At 31.7% G+C, this 23,593-nt stretch overlaps 1 protein-coding gene across 2 annotated transcripts in view; it reads left to right on the forward strand.

Moving 5' to 3' along the window:
* Positions 1-23,593, forward strand: part of for (cGMP-dependent protein kinase for) — a 386,069-nt gene that overhangs the window by 180,044 nt on the left and 182,432 nt on the right. For both annotated transcript variants that reach the window (XM_085953298.1, XM_085953299.1), the window contains exon 3: positions 15,820-15,986. In XM_085953298.1, coding sequence (XP_085809424.1) covers positions 15,820-15,986 — 167 coding nt within the window. The remainder of the gene's footprint in view (positions 1-15,819; positions 15,987-23,593) is intronic.

Below are 23,593 nucleotides of genomic sequence, written 5' to 3' on the forward strand. Positions count from 1 at the left end.
TTACGTTAATATATACTAATGGTTACATTTTTATAATTTCTTTTATGCGTAGCGCGAGTTAACAATGTTTACTGTCTGGCAGTCTGACGCGTTCTGTCCGCCATTTTATGTTTCGTTTTCAGCGGAAAGCGCTGTCGAAAACGGCGACAATGGCGACGTAGCAGATATTTTTAAACGGCCACGGTTTACAACATTGCCGGCTTATTATTATTTATTTTCGTAATCAACCCTTACTATTTGTTGGCTTGGGACCGACTTGGGATTCTCCAGATTCACAGAGACACCCCAAATGGAGACCATTTGGGAATGTAACATAAAGTATAATTATTATATATTTATAAGTTCGAAATTTTGAAGTAGATAGACTGTACCGCGTCTAAATTTAGGAAGTATGGTGTTATGAATGTATTGATATCCGATGACACGTATTATATTTGTATTATAGATAGATATACCGTCATAAATTGTCAGGTGTTCAAATTTAGAACTAAGCTCATCACAGTATAAAAAGTATTGAATGATGTCAAATGTTAGCATGTGGCGCCCTCACTCAGCTTACAACTTAAACTGGTGGATCTATAGATACCTGTAGTTCAAATAGTTTTTTCGGTGTATCTAATTGTAATAATATGCTGTTGTCTCTGTTCGGATTCTGTATTGATTAAATTGATTTTGAATCTGTGTATAGTATAGATCAGTGGTCAGTTATATATGGTACGGAATCGCGTACAAAAACATTATAACATATTATTTAATCAAACTTATTAAGTTCCTGTACCATTAAACAGTGGTGCTGAAGAGTATAGTGTATACAATTAAGGACTTAAGTGAATAAACATGGAAAAAATTGAAACGAAAGTAGAAGAAGCACCGTTTCGCTTAGATTCCAGCTTCAAACTGGAACAAAAACTGCTGGACTTTAAGAAGCAGCTGATGGAAAAGTCAGAAGAGCTGCGAAGACGAGACCAAATCATTACTTTATTGGAAAAAGATCTAGACTGCAGAGACGCCACAATAAGATTTCTCCGTAATGAACTGGATAAATATAAGCACGTGGTGCAGCCGTTGACTCAGAGGCTTATAAAGAAACGTGGGAGTGATGATTCTGATGATTTTATGATGGTGGAGAGTCCAGGCGTTGAGAATACGAGAGTCTTGGCGGTGCATGAACCTCGGCTGAAGAGGACTGCCATTTCTGCTGAGCCGCTGTCATCTCTGTGCCAATCAGGACTTGAACTGGAGATTGTGAAAATTAAAAAGTCACCGAAGTAAGTAAAAATAAAGAAATTATTATTGCTAACAATATTTATGAAAATCTTATTGTACCTAGCTACAATGCACAGTATATACACATAATACTAGGACTGAATTGTATTAATGGTTAGAAAGAGTAATTGCAGTGTTGCACTTAATGTGGTGAACGAAACCATGCAATTACTTGTTTTTTTCAGTAACTGTGATACTTGCACTTAAGGTACTTGCAGGGAATGATAGGAAACTGAACACAATCTCGAATCGAGGGGCAGGTAATTGACGACCGACAGTTTATTAAAAATAAAACACATTTATTTTGGTTCTAATTAACTACAGATTAGACAAATCACATTCATTTATGATTATGGAATTAATTTTCAATTTTTTATTGAAAGGGTCTCGAGATACACATTCCCTCGTCTCAAAAAAAAACAAGCCTGAAAAAGTTACATTTTTGATGGAATGGTTGTTCGTGTTCGCAAAGGTGACTGTCAACTTACCTTTTATCAGGTATCTCAAACAATGTCGGAAATCGAAGACTATGTTATTTATTTTTGCCAAAAATGCAGCAATTTAAAATAAAATCAAACCGGCTCGGCGTTGGTCAATCTATCACAACTACAATGATACACCGATTCACACGTGTCATAAATCTGTTATTGCTATGGTAACAGTATCTACTACACAATGGTAATCAGGCCTCGTATAAAACAATGTGAAGGGAATAGATTTTGTAAGTGCGTATTAATTAATATATTTACAGGAGACTCGCTTATATTTATTAAATATTATTTGATAAACCTCAACACACTTTTGTAAAATTATTACGAATTACTGATAAAATAATATATCTAACTAATACTTAGTGATACCTATATAATGATAAAGCACATTCTAAACAACAGTACATATTTTCAACATTCAATGTCATCATATGACTGATAAGGCTTTTTCGTTAATTCCGTATGTTAATTAATATTTTAGTATACATAAATGATTGCGCGATACTACGAATGCTATACATATATGAGAAAAATATATCTCAATACTTAGTTACTTAGTTGGTACTTGGTAATACTGGATAGGTACATATTCTGTTTTCTCATTGATCGATAATATAAGATAGCATGTTAATTATTTCAAACATATTATATTATTTAAATAGACCAATGACTTTTGCGTTCACTATTTACAACATAGTGTTATAACTTGTTATATGAATATATTATATTTTTCTGACATATTAATCAAATGCATTTGTAGTGATATGTTGTATTACTACAATTATTTAGTTTTCAATAACATCATATATTATTTACCACAATTTAAATCATATCATCATAGCATCAGTCATACAGTATGTAGGTACATATTAAGTTGATTAGAAAAATTAATCTACTAATGTCTATTAACTGACAGTTTATAATTATGTGGAATAAAATATCGTCCATAGTATGAACATATCGTCTCTGTTCTGGCAGAACATACTAACTGGAGAATACTAGTTTTGAGTAATTTGACTTTGAAGTTGTTAAAGTGTTTGAAATGGTCTATCATGTGAGGTTATTAAGTAATCGTAAAAAGGATGACTTTAAAATAAAGACTGTTTATTTATTAAGAAGGTTTCCAGACGGTAAAGTTTGAAATAAGGAACATTTTGGTATAACTAACTCAATAAGTCATTTTTTCGAATTAGTGTCTTCTGCCAGAACAGTGACGATATTATGTTTACTCACATAGACTATAGATACATCTTTACTTATCATTTTTAGATGGTTAAACAACATAGATAGAGGACTGGTATCATCGCACCATATATAACTGGAAGTCTCAGACAACCCTTGTTCAGTTAAAATGTTAAACACTTCTCCAGCCATCGGAGACGATTTATATTTCCATTACGAATTGAATGGTTTATGCAGGGGCGGATTGGTAGCCTGAAACTGACCGAGGAAACTTTAGTCTTGGGTATAAAATTAAATTATACATAATGTACATAAGTACGAATTAACATTCACTAAATTGCACCGTCGAGAATTAGGCCTTAATTGGCTTCTGACGATCGTATAACCAGGAGTAAATAGGCTAAGATTAATATTATTTTATATTGTTGTTTCTGTTCATATTTCAATACTTTTAAGAAATGAAAAATGTAACCACCTACCCCATGAGACAAAGTTGAGCCGTTTTTGAGAAGTGCACACGGCACCTCTAAAACAACAGCTTCAGATAAAGGAGAATGTCAACTAGAATACCTACTAGAAAAAATCACATTTGATAAAAAAAACGATGCCCGACGGGATTTGAACCCGTATATCGGGCGTCGATATTATAATATATTATTTAGGTATTTTTTTTATAAACATATTGTTAATAAACCATTTCTTTTATTCAACGAAATAATTCACAAGATTTGAGAATGTAACATTCCATGTATTGAACATACATAGCTTGGAAACACCTCAGATATTTGAAAAAAAAATACGATGTCTGACGGGATTTGAATCCGTATATCCACTGGTATCGCGTCAATATGCTTTAACAAATTAAGATACATGCATCCTACTTAATTACAATAACTTAAACTAGTAGGTTCTACATGAAATGCTTATCAAATTGCGTTATTAAGGATATTGGCGCAATACCGGTGGGTAAACAGGTTCAAATCCCGTCAGTCGTCGTATTTCTTCAAATGTGATTTTTTCTCATAGGTATATTATGAGGGTACCTTTATTACCAGATTTATTATATCTGAGATGTTTTCAAGTTATGTATGCTAAATCATATTGTTTATGTATACTTATATCAATATGCATAATACTTACTTAAATTCTTACTAAAAATCTATACAATAAATCAAATAATAACAGGAAGAATTGATTTCTGATATGAATATTTAGAAAAAGTATTACTTAAATAATATTATTTTTATTCCATTGTTTTTATATTTTTATTACCTTATCAAGATATGATATTATAATATATTATGAAATGGAATTCTATGTAAATTCGAAGTAAATGCCACCACAATGATCGAGTAAAAGTAGCTCAATATACTCTATTATACAGTAAAATATAATATAATTATGTACCTAAAATCCTCTCAGAACCATAGTAATGTATTTATGATCAGTGTGCAAGTGATGGAGAGAAGGTATTTTGCTTTTAACTTACTCAATTCCATTAGGGTCTACTCCCATACTTACTCCCCTTGTAGTCCAGTGCGCAAGGCGTTGGCTTTTCATCCGTGGACTCCGGTTTCGATTCCCGGTGCTGAAAGCAACGGTAAGATAAAGTGAAAAAAGTCGATGTTGAGATAAGGATGCCAATCGATAGCTGAAAGCTATATCTACATACTATTATGTAGTACACAATGAATCACTGAGATTTAAAACAATGTTATACCACATGTAATTCTTTCTGTGCCGCAATTAGTTAATTGGTGTAATTAACGTACAATTAGGACGCGTAAATGCGCTTGCAGAAGAAAAAAATGCCACTGCTGCATTTATTAAAATTGTCCTGTAACTTCAAAGCAACAGTGGGATAATTGAAATACCCCACTGTTTATAATAGTATACACAACATCCTACCATTATCATATATTTATTATAAATAGCAGAAAAAAACAAACACGTAGGTACCTAGTTTACTATTTCATTTGCATGACATATACATTAAAGTTAAATTATCTCGCATCCAGTATTTTTGACCTATCCTACTGTAGGTTTCAGGTAGCGAATTATATTTATGTGATGTCTGAGACTTTCACGGTGGTTTGTTATCGGGCTCGTTGCAGAATCTCTTGAGAACGGCCTCTGCAGCGAGCCCCAAACGGATATAAGGAAGATGTGTACACGCGGTGAAAAACCAAAAATCTATAAATATATTTATGTGATTTTCTCAAAGTGTCGGTGTTTGCGATTGTTTCATTTGTGTTACTAACTACACCACTGTCATACAGCCACATGGCCTGTTGTAGTTAAATAATATATATATATATATATATTTGTATATATATATATAATATATTGTATTGTTATGTCCATTTCGCCTTCGATTTTCAATCGATTCAAATCTTTCATAAAATATCGGTACACAACTAGATATAATAACGTCTGAATAGATATGTTCTTCTAATTTTCCAAAGACAAGAGCTAAACGCTTTTCGTGTTTATCTATTTTGCGAAATCTTGATTCAAGAGCGAATTTGTTAGCGACGCCTCAGTAATAAATACAGCATGTCTGTACAGAGTCTGTTCATTAAACTCTCAACCGTTTCCCTGCCAAGTGTAATATTTTTTCTTTTTTCGAATTTCCCGCGGTTTTTAAATAAATCTTCTTCATCCATCACTCACAAAGCACATGCCATCCCACCTCCAGAGAGACGTATCTCATTATTTGCCAAGCCGACACACGAAGCGTGGGCCACCGAATTTTTGAATTTCGGTCAATCCGAAAATAGACCCCAGGAATACGCCCATTTCGCGTCAGTAGATAACACACGATGCAGAGAAAGGCAAGTATCGATTCGCGAGCCAATATTAGTTGACTATAGGGTAGAGTTACCGAACATTCACATCGGCGTTCACCACAGCTACGGACCATGGCAAATCATACTCAAGAATTTATGGTGGAATTTGATATCACTCTGATGTCCAAGACTGCACGTGGCAACTACAAAGCATGACATACCTACTTATTTTCACGCAAGGTATACCTACCTACTGCTCAACAATAATTAATCCAACGATATCTAAAAAGCTGAGGAAAACGGTATTGCATTATTTTTTCTTGTCCGTTCATTTCTGTATCTATTTTATACCAGCGTTAGTGGCGGTTCTTTCTAACAAAGTATATAAAAAAAATAAGTAGAATTTTTTAACAATTTTATTTGAGTGTAAAATAATAAATGTGTAATGCCAGAAACTCTGTCAACATAACTATATAATATAGGATGTCTGCATATATATCTGTCAGTGGAGAATTTTTGGTTAGACAAAATTTTCGCAAGGGGGCCTCCAAACTTGTCATCGCCTTTGTATTTAAAACTGGCCTAGTACGAAGAATAAATTAAGTGATCTATAAAGTCTTTTATATGAACTTGAAAATGCATATTTACTATTTAGGTACTTACAGTTACTTAATTCTTATTTTTTATTTGCTAAATTTTAAGATATCTAAAAGATACAAGCACTCACATGGTCAGTGATAAATGTGAGGTGCGATTACACTTCAATCAATCTTTTTTCCAGAATTTTTTCAACACAGTTGTTTAAAATTATTGTTTTTACCATTTTTTATGGACTTATAATATTACTTCACAAGATTTGTGAATATAACATTGTTTATGGTACAGTCATCAGTGGGTCTATTCTGTACCTGTCGACCGCTAAAGTGATAAAGTGATAAATATTATCAAAACTTACGGTATGTTTGTATCAAAGTTGTAACAATTACAATACATTGGTTGTGATTATTGCAATACGTTGGTTGTAATTGTTGCAATAAGTGCTAATACTTTGATACAAACCTACCCTAAGCTCGATAATATCTATCACTTTAGCGGTCGATAAGTATAGAATAGACCCACAGGACTCCTCTATACATCGGATTGCGGCAGATTTTTCTTTATCGTGTGTGCGAATGTGCTTATTTGGTTCGAGTCCTTTCAGGCGTCACATATTTTAAAGTTTTTTTCCCTGTTTCTGGGATTTTTGTCTGTATGAATAACGTTTTGTAAACGTTTGGTAACCGCTGTATAAATAACACGACACATGATCATTGTCGGATTAAATTTTCGCAACAGCCAAAACCAGGATAATTGTCTTAACCGAACGACGTTCAGTTGAGTTCAGACCAATTGTGAAATAATTATTACACACGATGGATATTAATCATGAACGAGAACATATTCGGAGATAGAATTTGCCAACGTTTCGAGTGGGAGACTAAAATTATTATAATATTTCCAAGAGTACCTATACTTACTGCAAACCAAAAGTACTTAATCGTTTCGAAAGTATTTCAAAAGATGGTGATAGTTTTTTGCGATAATTTTTAATAGCACTTGTAGGCTTTTTATCAATTTTTTTTTTATTTGCCTACATAAAATTCGTTTACTTGTTTACCTACGCAAATAATAGTAATTTTAATGTTACTTGAATATATTCTTAATAATAGGTATGTTATGCAATTACATAGTACCTACGGATTTATTTTATAAATATCAAACTATTATTAACATGAATGGTGTCAACTGTCAATTCTTCGTGGAAAGCAATTATAATAAATTAAAATAACATATATAAGTAATAGGTACGTAATTAATTTACATAATTGTATAACGATCAGAATCGCAAATTATTATGTTAGATAAGTACTTACTACGATTCTCTTATATTTTTACCACGTTTTTATTAGCTCGTATTCTTGTTTGTCCGGTACATTTTTTTTTATTGTTTGTCCAAGATTTGTATTGGACGATTGAAGATTTTTAACTAACTTCCCAACTAGCTAGACATTTGAAACTTTTAGAATATAACACGACCACAATAGATTCTTTTAATACTTTTAGCCATTTCTAAGCAGAATTGAATTCATTTTCAGTTAATTCTGTTTTGTATGGAAAGTTATTATTGTTGGTTGCTAAGGGGGCCCTAGCAACTAAATTATTAATATATACGTTCGTTACTATGGAAATCAATATGAAATGTCAAAATGACATTTCAGTATTCTATAATATTTATTCAGTATTTCTATCAAGTACAAAAAAAAGTATTTATTAATACATAGAATTATCAAGTTTATATGATTCAACAGAAAATTTAAAAACGTGGTATATAAAAAAGCTCTTTTTATCTCGTAATTATTATATCATTTTTTTCTAACATCATCTTCTACAAATTAGATTCTAAATATGATTAAAGTAAACTCACTTATATTTTATCTTCATTATTCTTCTGGGAGTTATTATTAAATGGGTTTCATTATTTGGACAGCAATTAATAGATTTTCCGCAGTAGTTGGGTATCGTGAAACCACTTTTTCCGGGTTCTCATCTATGACTTATGTCATTTTTCCACACTGTTTACTCACCTGTATCTTCGTCTTAAATAATTATAATCTCTATGACTTCTGTCTCATTATGGATGTGGGTAGATAGAGCTTGTGATTTCTCGACTTTTTTGATTTCTTGAGATTCGAGAATTCTTGAAATCAAGAATATTTGTTATCTCGAGAATTCGAGATTGGCTTTTTGATTTCTCGAAATTATCGAGAAATATATAGGTATTATTATTCGATTACACGCAATTTCATGTATTTTTTTTTTAAATTTTACCATCGAGAAATATAAGATGTTCAAAATCAAATTCGAGAGATTTTTTTTTGTTTTCTAAGATTTTTTTTACGATGTTTTAAAATTCTGGTAAGTAATAATTTAAAGATTTTTTTAACCCAAGAATTTGAAAAATTAAAGTTGAGAGCTTTTTAAGCTCTTTCGCCTAATATAAACGAGGATATCAATTTTTCTTGGGCGACTAGTCTAGTGACAATTTATTTATTCCTCGAGATCTCATTGATGATTTCTCGAGAAATGAAAATTTTAGACATTTCGGAAAATTAATTTCTGGAGATTGAACTTTTCTGATTATTTTTCAAGAATTCTCAAAACGAGATTTCTCAATCACAATTTCTATATGCTTTATATTCATATTAAGCATATATATATTTACTATAGTACATATCTGTTACATAGCTGTAATGTATTACAGCTTCTTCGTGATGGAGTCCAGTAACTGCATTTCATGACATAGGTGCTCATTTTGAACTGCCCAAGGTAGATATATTGGACATCTTCCATAGCAACTATATACATTTCGATTGCGTATATTATTTAAATAGCAGTTTATGTAATTACTTTTATTTAATATAAACTTTGAAATTTTCCAATCCGACTGACAAAATATTTCATTGAATGTTTTAGTGAATATTTAAATCTTGATTCTCACTCGCAGAAAGTGCAAAAAGAATTGTATAGTAAACATTTTATATCGCTCTGTCATTTAGATACTTTGTTTTTATATTGGAGAGCACGCGTTATTTGAAAACTAAACTAATTATTGTAGGTAGGTATTAGTATCTTAGCTAAATATTTGCGTTTGCAATGGGTGTGATTTCAACAAGATATAATAGCAAAAAATAAAAAGTTACGATGTTACCTAATAGGAAACATGGGCAAAATTGGCAATACCTACTTGTTAGAAAAATAACGCGTAAAAATATATAAGTTGGAGAAACTTGTTCAAAATGATCCTCGAGGTAAAAGAATCGGAATAGATCATTTTGGTTACATATAAATTCTATGTATTACATTTCGCCGTATCACAGTTCACTTTGAGCCGTCGTACTGTAAAGAATGGCCGTGTAACATAGGGATAAAATAGACAAATATTAAAAAGAATATTAATTTGATACTCATAGTTACGACTTGATAATAACAAGTTGTGATAACCAAAGCGTTGTGTAAATATATACGATATAATTGCATTTGTAATTTACTCACCCACTTATTTTGTTCTGACTTAGACTTTGATATATAACATTATACGGTTATCTATTTTCTTACAACAGCTCATGGTAAACTGTGATACGTTATATTGCATACCCACGTAGAAATTTCCGGACACGGATAGGTACTAGCGATTCCACTTATCTGACAATTGTGGCGGATTATACTATGAATGGACATGTGAAATTTTTGTATTGTATTCTCCCCATATGACGAAAGTGTCTACTCGATGCTCCTAATACATCCTTCCGACGTCACAAAATTCAACTTGTACTGTAAACCAACTTTGTTATTTCTAGTAATGTCAATAAATCAGTTTTACCAAAAAAATGTTCATTATGAAACCACCTTCTCCCTTACCAAAAATATTTCATCCCATCTCCGTATACCGTATTCGTCCATAGCGAGAGTGCGGTTTGTTAGTACTAAATATTTATTGATTAAGAAAAAATGTATACAATCCTGCTTATATTAATATAATATAGTGTGGGTAAAACGGTTCATTGAAACTTTTACGATTAACTGAAGATTTATGTCAAAACTCTCTTCTACGTATAGGGCTCGAAATGGACCGGAACGCACCGTAGCGCTGTTCCGGTTCATGACATCCCCAAAATTATTGCTCCGTCTAGTGAAAAAAATAATTTGACCATTTGAGGCTAGGCCATAATATGACAAAAAATCTAACACATTTATTTTTATTAAATTAGGTAACTGAATATTTTCGGAAAATTATTGAACGCTCCGGTTTGTAAAATTTTCCATTTCGAGCGCTGTCTACGTACTGTAAAACAATTGCCCTGGGATTTATGTATAAACGCATTATTTTTTACTGAAAATCGACTTACTTCTTCAAAGGACCATTTTGTATATTACCCTATTAGTATTTGCAATACCAGTATAATACATCTGAATTAATTCAGTTTGGTTAAATAAAGAAATATAAACAGTTGGACCGGAGCTCTGAGCGGTGGAGCAATGAGCGTTTTCCCGGAGTAGGACTATAGTTTGAGCACGAAAATTTTTACTTCCCCACTACTCCATATTTTCGACTATGTATTGGTACCTAATCGAATGGATTGTCCTAAAAATTGTCATTGATATTAGGCACCTATATTTTCGTGATAACGGGATCAGAAAAAATACATAATTATAATATACTAATAGCGCCTGTACATGTGCATGGATTTACTTGCATAATTAGTGTGTATTTTAAACTATCGCGATAACAACTGTTTACACGGAAAAGTGCTTACTGAATCTCATTCTTCAATAGTAAGCGAGGCGCGACGTTGTCGTTTTATGTTTCTATTTGAAAGGTCGTGAAAATCGGTAAACCTCAAAATGAGTCTCTGCGCGGTGTAGCTCGTTTTTTTACCGGTATTCGCTACTATGATTCTACTGCGCGGGCGCAGATATCCCACAGTCCGATTGTCGCGTGAAAATTTAGATGCTGCTGAACTTTTTTAATCCATGCATACAATTTTGCAATTTGTACGATAATAATATGTGTTCACACGTGCATTTTTTGTGGCCGCGATAATAGTTTAACTAACACATACACTAAAAATAATAAAAACGAGTCAGTAAGCTTTCTTTTAATTAATAATAATTTTAATATAATTTTAATTCACCATAAAAAATAAACTTTACAAGTGCAGAGGATACTTATTTAAATTCGCCTCTGTTTGATTTTGGCTCTTCGCTCTGTAATTAACATTCTTAATGTATTTATTGAAAGGCACATGCATATGTATCTTACCTATTTATATATTAGCGATATAAAAATATCACTCAGTAGTCAGTGGCTTCAAATAGATATCCTTGTAATACAAATTGATATATAAGTAAGTACCTTCTTCTCCTAATGAAGGTATAGATTTATTTATTGAATACAATTAAACTTGAACTAACTTATTTAATTATGCAGCAATACAGGGAGTGGAAAAGACCATGAGTACGCATTTCTTGGCTGAAAAATCTGGATGTTTGTTTTGATCAAAGCACATACCTAGTAATTTTCCATTTCCATTTTCCATCATGGGGTAGATGTAGCACGTCGCACCCCCGCAAAAATTTAGCTAGATTTCAAATTTTAAAATCCATCTTCTAAAACACGTCATATCTGTAGTTCGCCAACCCACCGATAGATTGTCGAATTGACACTGTGGCTGTGTGATCGCCAAGAGTATCGCATTTCGCACTGTGATTGTTTTTCTGGATGTTATGTGAAACTAATACTGAATGTAAAAAACCGCTCCATTGTACATTATGACCTAGGTATTTGTGACTTTTTAATTGCTGATATCGAAATCAAGTAAAACATGTCACATTGTAAAAAAAAATACTCGTTTAATAGTACTTAATGTATTCTTGTAATTTTATATAGGTAGCTACCTAAAAATAATTATATACTCAGAACTTAATAATTGCCACAAACTAAAGCGAAATTACGAAAAATTTAATAAAAATACGTTACTTTTGTTATATTTCCTTCTAAAATTGTATTAGAACTTTAAAATTTCACTAAATCATTAATGTTTAAAAACTGACTGTTTTTGAGTTGTTACACTTTTCTTGCGGGGGTGCGAGGGGTGCGTAAAGAATATGTTATTTTCAATATTTGCGTCTATGCGTCTGTATATTATGCATTTAAATTTGTCACGTAAACGCAATGCGCATTCAATGTTGGTGATAGTTGAGGACATATTTTGTATTTCTTGCGTTATTGGTTTGCCCAAAATTAACATTAACCAAAACTGTCGGCAAAGTCTTGGGGACTGGCTTTCGCATTTCTATCTTAATATTCTGTTTTGTATGGCGTATATATTGCAAAACTTATTGTATGTTGGTAATTTAAGGTGGTTTGACCATAGGTGAATTAGGAACACCTGTTTGTTATCATTATGCTATTGAAGACAAGCAAGTCAATCGAGTGCAACGTCTGATAGATTTAGGTTGGTGCTGTGCCAATCTATTCACCTCCTTTTATGAAAGTCATCTATCTACCTGTATCACGATGGCGTACGACACAATAATATTAAGTTTCTATACTATTTTCAAAGTTCAACATTCAAATTCAAATTAATAAATTAATTTAAAAAAACACAAAATTAATTTAATTACATAAGTAAATAGTATACATTAAGTTCAAGTCATTCATAATATAATTAATATGTCACGAAACATAATATTATGTATAATGAATAATACGTACTTAACACGATTTAAAAAAAATGAAATTATGGAGTAGAAGAAAATATATTATTATGCAGTAATCTTTTTACACTCTTATTGGTTGAATGTAGTTATCGTCCAATTGCTCTCATTACCCCTCATTTCACCTAACTTTTTATTTTTAAGGATATCATCTTTTACAGTAGGATAAAAACACTAATAATTTTAAAATTTTAATGAGCTTTAATTTTTTATAAAATTTAATTGTAACAATTATGTTTAAACTAATCGTATCAGGAAGGGTATCATTGTAAACTATGATAATTTGAATCGTAGAATGTTAATTTAATATGACTATAATTAACTATAGTTTTAATTCTATCATAATAATATATGGACAGGCATGTTCAACACGTTGATCGCGATCGACCGGTCGATTGAGGGGAAGGCTTTTGTTCGATAGTGCCCATAAGTCGTAAATTAATTCAGTTGTAAAAACGTAAAAAGCTTGTATACCTATTCGTTGTAATATAATATGATTTCACTGAGCTTTTAAAGAGAAAACACTTAACCATTCACATTTTTATTTCATTAAGTAGCTTACGTGAAAGTTCTTTTGAAATTAACCATAAAAAAGCTCACGTGATATCGTCGTATCACTCCCTGCCTGGTGCAGGAGTGAGAGAAATACTAGAGGTGAATACCCGCGCTTTAAACTGATGGTGTAGTTTCTCTTGCTGTCACTCTGTAGGCTCTTCGCAAAAAGGATATTAAGTAGTTTGACAATTAGTGTAATAAGTATCTAAAATAAGTCTAAAACTTATAAGTTTCACGACGAATGGGAAATTGAATATTTCTTTGTGATAATGACGTCGTTTAATTTTTTAATATTTCAGTGTCCTCAGCCAAATATAATACGTTTTTTCAAGGTAAAGATTAACAATGGGAGTGTAATAGATCACCGTTAGTTTTGATACTGAATAGTAGATCACAGCTTGAACATGACTGATATAATTCAATTTCAATTTCAATTTCAATATGAGAAGCAATATTCTTTGTAAATATCGTCCCTATCTCTCGGTACGCCACTGCCAGCCTTTTTATAGTATGTACTATGTAGGTGTAATAGTAATCTATTTATATGTAAAACAACTTTAGTTTGCATTAATTTTTATCCCTATTTATAGAACTCGTTTGATATTTGCGCAAAACTGTTTTTTGACCTTATACCTATTTGACGCGTTTTTAAACTACTATATATAAACTAATATATACATACTGTATTTTGTATCAAATTATTGTTATTTCGATAAGAATTAACATACAGATAAAATGTGTATATCTACATTACGAATTACAAAATTAAAAAAAAAAACATGTTATGGGGGATAAGTTCACAGAATGTCTTACTAAACTTATAAATCAAAGTAATTGATAATAAAAGGTGTTTAATTACACACATATAGGTAACGAAATCAGGGCTCGAAATGGACCGGAACGCGCCGGAGCGCCGTTCCGGTTCATGTGAACCCCAAAATTACCGCTCCGTCTCGTGAAATAAATAATTTGACCATTTGAGACTAGGCCATATAACAAAAAATCTAACACATTTATTTTTGTAAAATTAGATAACTGAATATTTTCGGAAAATTATTGAACAATCCGGTTTGTAAAATTCTCCATTTCCAGCGCTGAACGAAATATTCTAGCATTAAAATCCTCAGGACAGCCCACTTAATCCATGCTTCAGGCATTCATTGACTTAATCCGAGGTTCGTTCCCCACAATGTCACAATTCACAATACATTTATTTTATTTTTACAAAGCCTGGGTTTACTACAATACTTGATTGGGTCTTGTAGCATGTTGTAGTGACAAACATGAAAAAAAATCATGCCGCTTTCAGTATATACCATCATAAATTGTCCGGTGTTCAAAATTAGAACTAAGCTCACCACAGTATAAAAAAAAATATTGAATGATATGTCATATGCATATATTATGTTAACACGTGGCGCCTCACTCAGCGGACAACTTATACTGGTGGGAGGATCTATAGAAATAATCTTGAAAAAATACGTCGCGGGATAGGACTATGTTTAATAAATAATGTTACATTCTTGAATGTTGTGATTTAGCCGTTGAATAAAAATAGTTTATTATTATATTATGGTAGGCAATAGTTCCTAATAAATTTATTTCATTTACAATGAAAATATTGTAAAAAATCAGGTTATCAATTTAAATAAAAAGAAAAGTACAATATACCTTTTTTATACGTTTTTTGAGGTTTTTACAACATCCTTTTATTACACCATCGATATTTTAAATTTTTTAAGGTTTCAAAATAATATATAAGTAAGTATACATTATTTTATTATAGTATTGAGTATTGACCCTTGGTGGTTTTCAAACATTTTATTTCGAACTCTATGACAAAAAGATTACTAACCTTTGGTATTATTTAGTTTAAGAATTTCCTGTAGGTATATAAATATTATATTATATTATATTATTATAGAGTCCTTGTCACTGAAAAATGCTATGCAAAATGCTATAAAAATGCAGCTGGCGAATTCCATGCATCCTTGTTTTTGTGGTTTTTGTGTATCGTTTTACTTTCTTTCATACCACATGATAGTGATGATGATAGTGAAAGATAAAATATAAAGACGTTTATTGATATTCTATATTGATGGAAATCGGTTTAATTAGTTACAGATTGATGTGCAAAACTGTGCAGAGTTTATTTGAAGAGATTCGGAGTAACAATATTGTTTCATTATTTCTAATGTATATTTTTTTTCTTATTACAGATCTCGTGACCTTATCAAGGCCGCCATCTTGGATAATGACTTCATGAAAAACTTGGAGCTGACTCAGATAAGGGAGATTGTTGACTGTATGTACCCTGTCGAATATGCAGCAGGAAGCCTTATTATCAAAGAGGGAGATGTTGGCAGCATTGTATACGTTATGGAAGGTAAGATTTTTCGTATATAATTTTTAAGTGATTTGATATTGGTATTGTTACTACAATGTATTATTATTTATTCCTCGGAAAATAATATAATTTATATTTTGATACGAAAATATTTTTTACACTGCCATCTAGCGGACAGTAGCAACAATGTGAGCATTATGTTACCATATTCGGTTTGAAGCTGAGCTTATATCTGTCGCTTCTGGAAAATTCCAACAGAGTGCTTATTATGGACATGCGTACCTATTATTATTGCTACACAGTGACGGACCTCGTGTTGACTACAATAATAAAATATTATAATAATATGTATTACTTCCACGATTATCGTTTTATTGTTATATTAAAGGTTTTGGATTTTCTTATAATATGACTTATACATAATATTATTTAAAAAAACCTTTATTTCGTAAATAAACCATTATTTTTATAAGTGCAGTACTCCTCCCATAGATTGTATTTACTACTCTTGCGACATGATGCGAACGATTTGCTTCCTATGGTTTTATTGCCGACGTTTGATTCAATATTATGAATAAAAATGATTTCAAGTAAAATACTTTTTCATAAATTTTCCACAAACATTCTCTTACACATTCGAGAGAACTTATTGAATAATACATCTACCAGTGGGTCTATTCTATACTTATCGAACACTAAATTGATAAATAGTATCAAACTTAGGGTAGGTTTGTATCAAAATATTAGCACTTATTGTAACAATTACACGAAGCCGGTTTTTATTGTTGCAATAAGTGCGATATTTTAACAGCAGCAAGATAGGTGCTGTTAAAATATAGCACTTATTGCAACAATAAAAACCGGCTTCGTGTAATTGTTACAATAAGTGCTAATATTTTGATACAAACCTACCCTAAGTTTGATAATATTTTTCACTTTATCACTTTAGCGGTCGATAAGCATAGAATAGACCCACTGAGGCACCTAGCGGGAAAATTTGAAGCTTGCAATTTGAGACACTTTTTGATAATTTAATAATAATAATGTGTGAAAACATTAAAAATATTTTTTTTAATGAAAATATTGTTCCCATACCGAAATTAGATTCGATTTAATAAGTTGATATAAGTAATAAAAATTATTTCGAGTTATCCACATTATTTTTTATAGATACTTATCAATGCTATTTTTAATAAAATTTAATATACTCGTAGTTAGTCAAAAATCTTTTCAATATAAGTAATAGAGAAAACGTAATAAACTAATTTTTTAAGACCATAAAATAATGTTTCATTCACATATTATAATAATATTTTTGAAATTTATAAAATTCATCTTTGACTGTAAATAAAAAATGTTTTTCTTTTATAATGTTTTTAGATATGTATCAAAAATGACTCAAATTACTAGCTTCGTATTTTTTCCTCTGCCCCCTATATTATATCAGTTGCGAAGGGTGGAGATAGGCTGTTAAGATTCGTCATAAACAGTGCACCCTAAACTTTGTTAGTCATACTTTTGTTCATTGAACTACAATAATTATTGCAAATTGCAGATGGTACGGATTAGTTTTTAAAATTCAAATAAACCCTGTCCAACCAAATCGTTAAAGCTATGCAATGCTACTATATGCGATCTGACAAAAATAGTGCACACTTTTTTAGTCATATGTACTTACTAATATTTTGTTTTATACATATTACAGAATTCATTGCCCTGCCTAACCAAACCATAATCGATAAAATATATTCTTCTATCTATAACATATTATCTAAAATGATTGATTGGCATCATTTTCAACATTTTATAATAAACGAATATTTCTTGAATATTATCTACTATGGCTTGGATTAGGCAGGGTTTATTTGAATTTTTAAAACTAAAAAATAGGTACAAATCGAGCTTCAATATAAATAAAAAGGATTTCAAGTAATACACATTTATATTTTTATAAAAATCGATGTTTTTTTTTTAAATATATAAGTATAAAAAAATAAAACTATGAATTAGTCAAAAATCTCTTAGGCTTAGCTTAGAAAACTAAATTTTCATAACAAATATGACCATAAAATATATGACATATGTAGTACCTAATAATAAGATTGGGTCGAATTCAACCGGTTCACATTTTTCACAATTGGAAGTTTATCTTTTACTTAAAATAAAAATTATTTTTCTTTTTAATGTTGTCATATACATATTTATTAATAATTAACACAGTTAAAATTGTAAATTATCAAAAAAAAATGTTTCAAATTGCAAGCTTCGTATTTTTCCGCTAGGTGCATCTGGTAGGTAAAGACATCGCCTTGAGTACCTTCGGTCGATAGTATTAATATTTATAAGTAAATTGTATTAATGTTCACCTTTCGTATATTATCCCAAATACTTTGTTATAAAATAGTAAACCGTTATTTTTGTTTTAACGTAAAATATATTATCACGAATCGCGAGGTATCGTAAAACTGTTTCCAATGATTGCAGCATTTAATATGCTCGGGTGAACAGAGCGGGAAAACAGAGTAGGTATCAGTTTATGTCGTGTCTAACTCGAAGAAGAGACGAGATTCGTGATCTGGGATTGGACAAATAAACACTATCGTGTTCGTAAAACCGCTCATTTGGCATAATCGCTGCTCGCTTTCACGTCCATGATAGATTATCGCATTGTTTTTAGGCTTAAATATGCTAAAGTGAATATCATTGATCATCTTCTGTCTTCTATGGCAGCTTAATCTAAATCCGCTAGTAGGTAGGTACCTATCATTAATCTTAAACTTGAAATTATTCGTAGAAAACATTATTCATGTGAAGTCTAACTCAGTTTTTTGAATTTGGAAGGTTAGATACGATAATATAATTAGCTAGTATTCATACAGTCACGAACCGCACTCGACGCAGTTAGTGGTTTATCGGCCGGATAAGAAAACTATAAAAAATGCATACGTCACGAAGATGCGTACAGGAATGCGCACCAAACTTAAAATGGCTGCGATCTGCGCGATCTGTCAGTGTCAAAAAATATACGTCTAAAATGAGTTCATCACAACAAGCGTTTAGTAGATTTAATTCGTCTTGATTGAAGTTAACTGCCCGTCGTCGTTGGGCTATAGATGGATTCATGATGGTAAAAATGCTAAAATTGTAAAAATCTATACAGATATCGAGGATCGATGGAAATGTCAATATTGTAAATGAGCCCGCGAAGCTGTATTGCCATATTATGGAAATGTTTACTGGGTATACTTTATCCTTTTGTGCATTAAGAAGTATAAAATAAATATGATATTATAACAAATAAATTATTTAAAGTTCATGATAATTATTCATTTATAATTATAAAATATATATGGTACCGTTTGCACATTTTTACACCTATTCACAATTTCAAAATTTTAAATTAATTATCGGGGAATCAAAATTTAAAAATTGGTAATATTAGTCACGGCATGACGCGTATTACGTCAGCGACGTGACGTCACTATTCAACGGACTCTATGTAGGTTTATGCATGCAAATTTGCATTAAATAGCTTGAATGCAGTCTGCTGTTATATGCATACGCCAGGCCTCATACACATTCGCGTTTCAGCAGCGCCGCTAAGTGGCGCATCAGGCCTATAATGTTGTGGGTCCCGGGTTCTAATCCCAGGTCTGGCAAATTCATAAGTATATTTGGACCCAAAGTATGAACCTGATAGGTTAAGCAACAACCATTTCTCGTAAAAAAAAACAAAAATATGCTAATTCAAACCTCCGCAATAGAAACTATCAATTTTGAAAAAAATATTAAAATTGTAAGTTTCTACCCGTTCCATTTATTTCCACTATGGATATACGGTTTAAATTAACATACTTTCCACATTGTCCAAAACTAATGGGGTTAACAAATAAAGCAATTAACATATCAATGATTGGCACGTTACAATACCTGTAACGTTAACGTGAAAATTTTAAAAGCTTGACAGAATCAAAATGAGTAGTGCGTAGTAGGCGGTGACATTCAATAAAATCAACTGATACCTGTGTTTTATTCCTTTATTCCTTGTTGCTGTAAAAGTATCCCTTTCACGCAAAGTAAACAGTCGATCATGGCCCGCACAAGGGGGGGCTGATAGGGCTCTAACCTGGGGCCCGGGCTCATGGGGGCTCTGGCATGGCGAGTCAACCAAATAAGTGAGATAAACACATATCACAAAACTTAACTCCATAATTAGAGTGGATGTAAGTATTAAAAATACACTAAATACCCTTAATTTTACCGTGAACGCCATTTGGAAAACGCTACTGTAGTGCGTCACACTGCCTTTAATATTGGCGATATGTGGGGGGGGCGACAAAGATCCTAGCCTTGGGGCCCGCTTCAGGATGTGGGGGCCATGCAGTCGCCACAAAATTTTCAAAATACCGTAGTGTTTTAGAATATAGTGATGAAGTGATGAGGTTTCAAGCTGTACTGATTACGAATTTTTGCGAACCCTGTAGCACAGCACAGCTGGGAATGGATGTGTCAAGGTATATGTTTTTGTCGCGAATAGCCCTTAATAGTCGAATATACAAGTGAGATTTTCTTGTTCACAAAGAGATACAAAAATAATAATAATTGTTTTACGGTCATGCATAAAATATGTTAATCGTAGCAGAAAATAACTCGCGGCAAACAAATTAAATTCAAATTGAGATGAAAAAAATGTAAAAACACATTTTCAACAAACGTTTTCTCGTAATGCTCTAACTATTTTATTTATCATAGCAAATTGTTTTTCCTTTACCTAAGTGCGTGCACATCGAAATCAGAATAATGTGTCGTTGCCATAAATTTAGTAAAAAATAATACTGAATTTAGTTTTATGTCTTCAGATACGCATCGAAAGCATATAATAATATTATATGAGAATAATCTAGTTCTAGACACTTACCTTCTAAACTAGAGCTTGGAGTAAACATATTCATATATTTTAATGTAATGTATCTAGATACCAATAATATGGAAATGTGTGCATTAGTTTTCATAGTGAATCGATTACTGTATAATATTGCTGTGAATTTTGGACTTTTATAGTGTAGATATTATTGGCACACACATTAGGCCTTAGGACGTATTCTTCGGGCAATAGTTGTGGTGTTGATAATGGCGCCAATCACATGTGTTTTCATTACCATCCCTCACGTTTCCACACCCTTTATTTCTGACACGCATCAAGGAGTAAAACAACGGAATACGTATTTGAAAGTGGTGCTGGGAGTATCAGTAAGAGTAAAAGTCTCCCAATCCCGTGTATTAAGTGTGTATGATTATATCATTACTATTCAGGTCGATGGCACCAACTAGAATTAGATAATTGAAAGCTTTACAATATACATTATTACGCAAGCGCACTTAAAAATATATTAGCAACAAATAACATTGTGCCGCTGGCGACTTTTTTACGAACACCACAAATATTGAGCAATTTTATGAAAAAGTACATTAAAAAATATGATGGATATAAAGTACGATGAGGGCGCAGCAATTATCTACTACTAACGTCTACCGGTGCCATCTTACTGACTTCTGCTCAAGAATATTCGTCCACCAATAGACTGAAATCGTATGTGGTTTTGTACCGTGTGTACCTATATTTTCATTAGTATACATCTTATATAGTCGAATAAGGGTCAGAGACATATATACCTAGTGAAAATATATTTCCATGCAAAGAAATCCTATGTCTTGTATGGCACACGGTCAAAATTTGCATTGTGTTTAAGTCAGTGGGTGCCCCTTTTGTATCAAATATTGCTCTCCTTCTGTCATCATTTCTATCTACGAAAGATTGTAGACAGGTGCTTTGCCTAGCTGTTATAGTTCCTAAGTAAAAAAAATCTATCTGTCAGTAAAATGTTTGACCGTTTACTCTTCTTTCCATTACTTATGGACGTGAAAAACGGTATTTAATACAATGAAATAATTAGCTTTTAGGTGTGGTTGAATGATAATTGTGATGCGTCCGATAATGAATTAATTTATAGACAGTTAATAGAGCTAACAATCATTATTTGGATCACTGCTTTTAAGAATTTAATCTTAAACAATCAAGTCATTTTCTTATGCCAAATTGCGGAAAGTTTTTAGCAATCTTGTTGGCTTTAATGTAAAGTAATACATATTATTACCTTATGCATTCTCAATTCCTTAGATGGAACTGTGGGTCTATTCTACACTTATCGACCGCTAAAGTGATAAAGTGATAGATATTATCAAACTTAGGGTAGGTTTGTATCAAAGTATTAGCACTTATTGCAACAATTACAACCAACGTATTGTATTTGTTGCAATAAATGTTATATTTTAACAGCAGCAAGCGAGGCGCTGTTAAAATGTAGCGCCTTTTGCAAAAATATCAACCAACGTATTGTAATTGTTACAATAAGTGCTAATACTTTGATACAAACCTACCCTAAGTTTGTTAATATTTATCACTTTATCACTTTAGCGGTCAATGAGTACAGAATAGACCTACTGGTAGGAATATTTAGACATTTTTATGAATTGATTTATCATTCCATTCATAAGTAACGAAAATACAAAGTGGTAATAAAAAGTGGTATAAAATTATTAATCTGTATTCATAACTAATGTTTTGATGAAAATAGCTAATGCCACACTCTGGAGGAATAAAAATGATTTAGAAGTGTCAATATAAAAATAGTATTTCAAATAAATTAATATTATAACGCATTGAACACTGTCAGTGTGTAGTGACTACTATGCATTAGGCAGTCCTGCGCATCTAATCAATACAAAAACTGTTATTGATGGCTATCGACGTTAGTTTATCATATTTATGTATTGATGCGGTTAATTGTTACAATAAGTTAACCGTCTGAACTGTCAAAAAATGCTATGTTTTAACAGTACCTCTCTTGGCTGTGTTAACTTGTAGAGCGAGATAAATAGTATTGACAGCTTATACGGCGAACTTATTGTAACAACTATAATACATACCTCAATATATAAATATGATAAACTACCGTCGATAGAAGCCGATAGCAGCCTTGTGTATAGAATAGATGCCCTGATATATCTAATACATGTGATGTTTACCGTTATTTTAAACTGCATATATGTAGGTAAGTACACATAAACCGTCATATCGAAACAAAAAACATCGATCTTAAAGTATCGAAGTATCAGTCAAAAGTAATGATTCTCGCAAATATCGGTGCCAAATGATGCCTGTCCGCGAGAGATTTCTTAATACAAGTATATAAAAAGGTATCGATATTTTTGGCGACCCTCGTACACTCATTATCAGAATAGTTTGTAACATAAAAAAACTATTTTTTGTTTTATAGTTAGTGAGTTTAGTGTATGGCACGGGGAACTCATGGCAATTCAAATATTAGGTACTAATTGAAAATCGTTAAGTCGATAACAACGCGATCAGAATTCTGTTTGACATCTTTCATAAGAATTTTTATTTATTAATAAATTTGAATTTTTTTTAAAAATTTATTTCTTAATTATATTATGACTATCTGCAATATTTCAAGATGTGTTTTTGTTTTGCTAATTGAATTTTACGAGAGACACGACTTGCATATTTTTTTTACATGGTTTGGTGGTTTTACTAATGGCAGTGCGCTCAAAACATAACTATGAAT

This window comes from Rhyacophila brunnea, unplaced genomic scaffold (genome assembly GCF_057557595.1).
Source record: "Rhyacophila brunnea isolate RB1 unplaced genomic scaffold, BYU_Rbru_1.0 scaffold_3, whole genome shotgun sequence".
Lineage (NCBI taxonomy): Eukaryota > Metazoa > Arthropoda > Insecta > Trichoptera > Rhyacophilidae > Rhyacophila > Rhyacophila brunnea.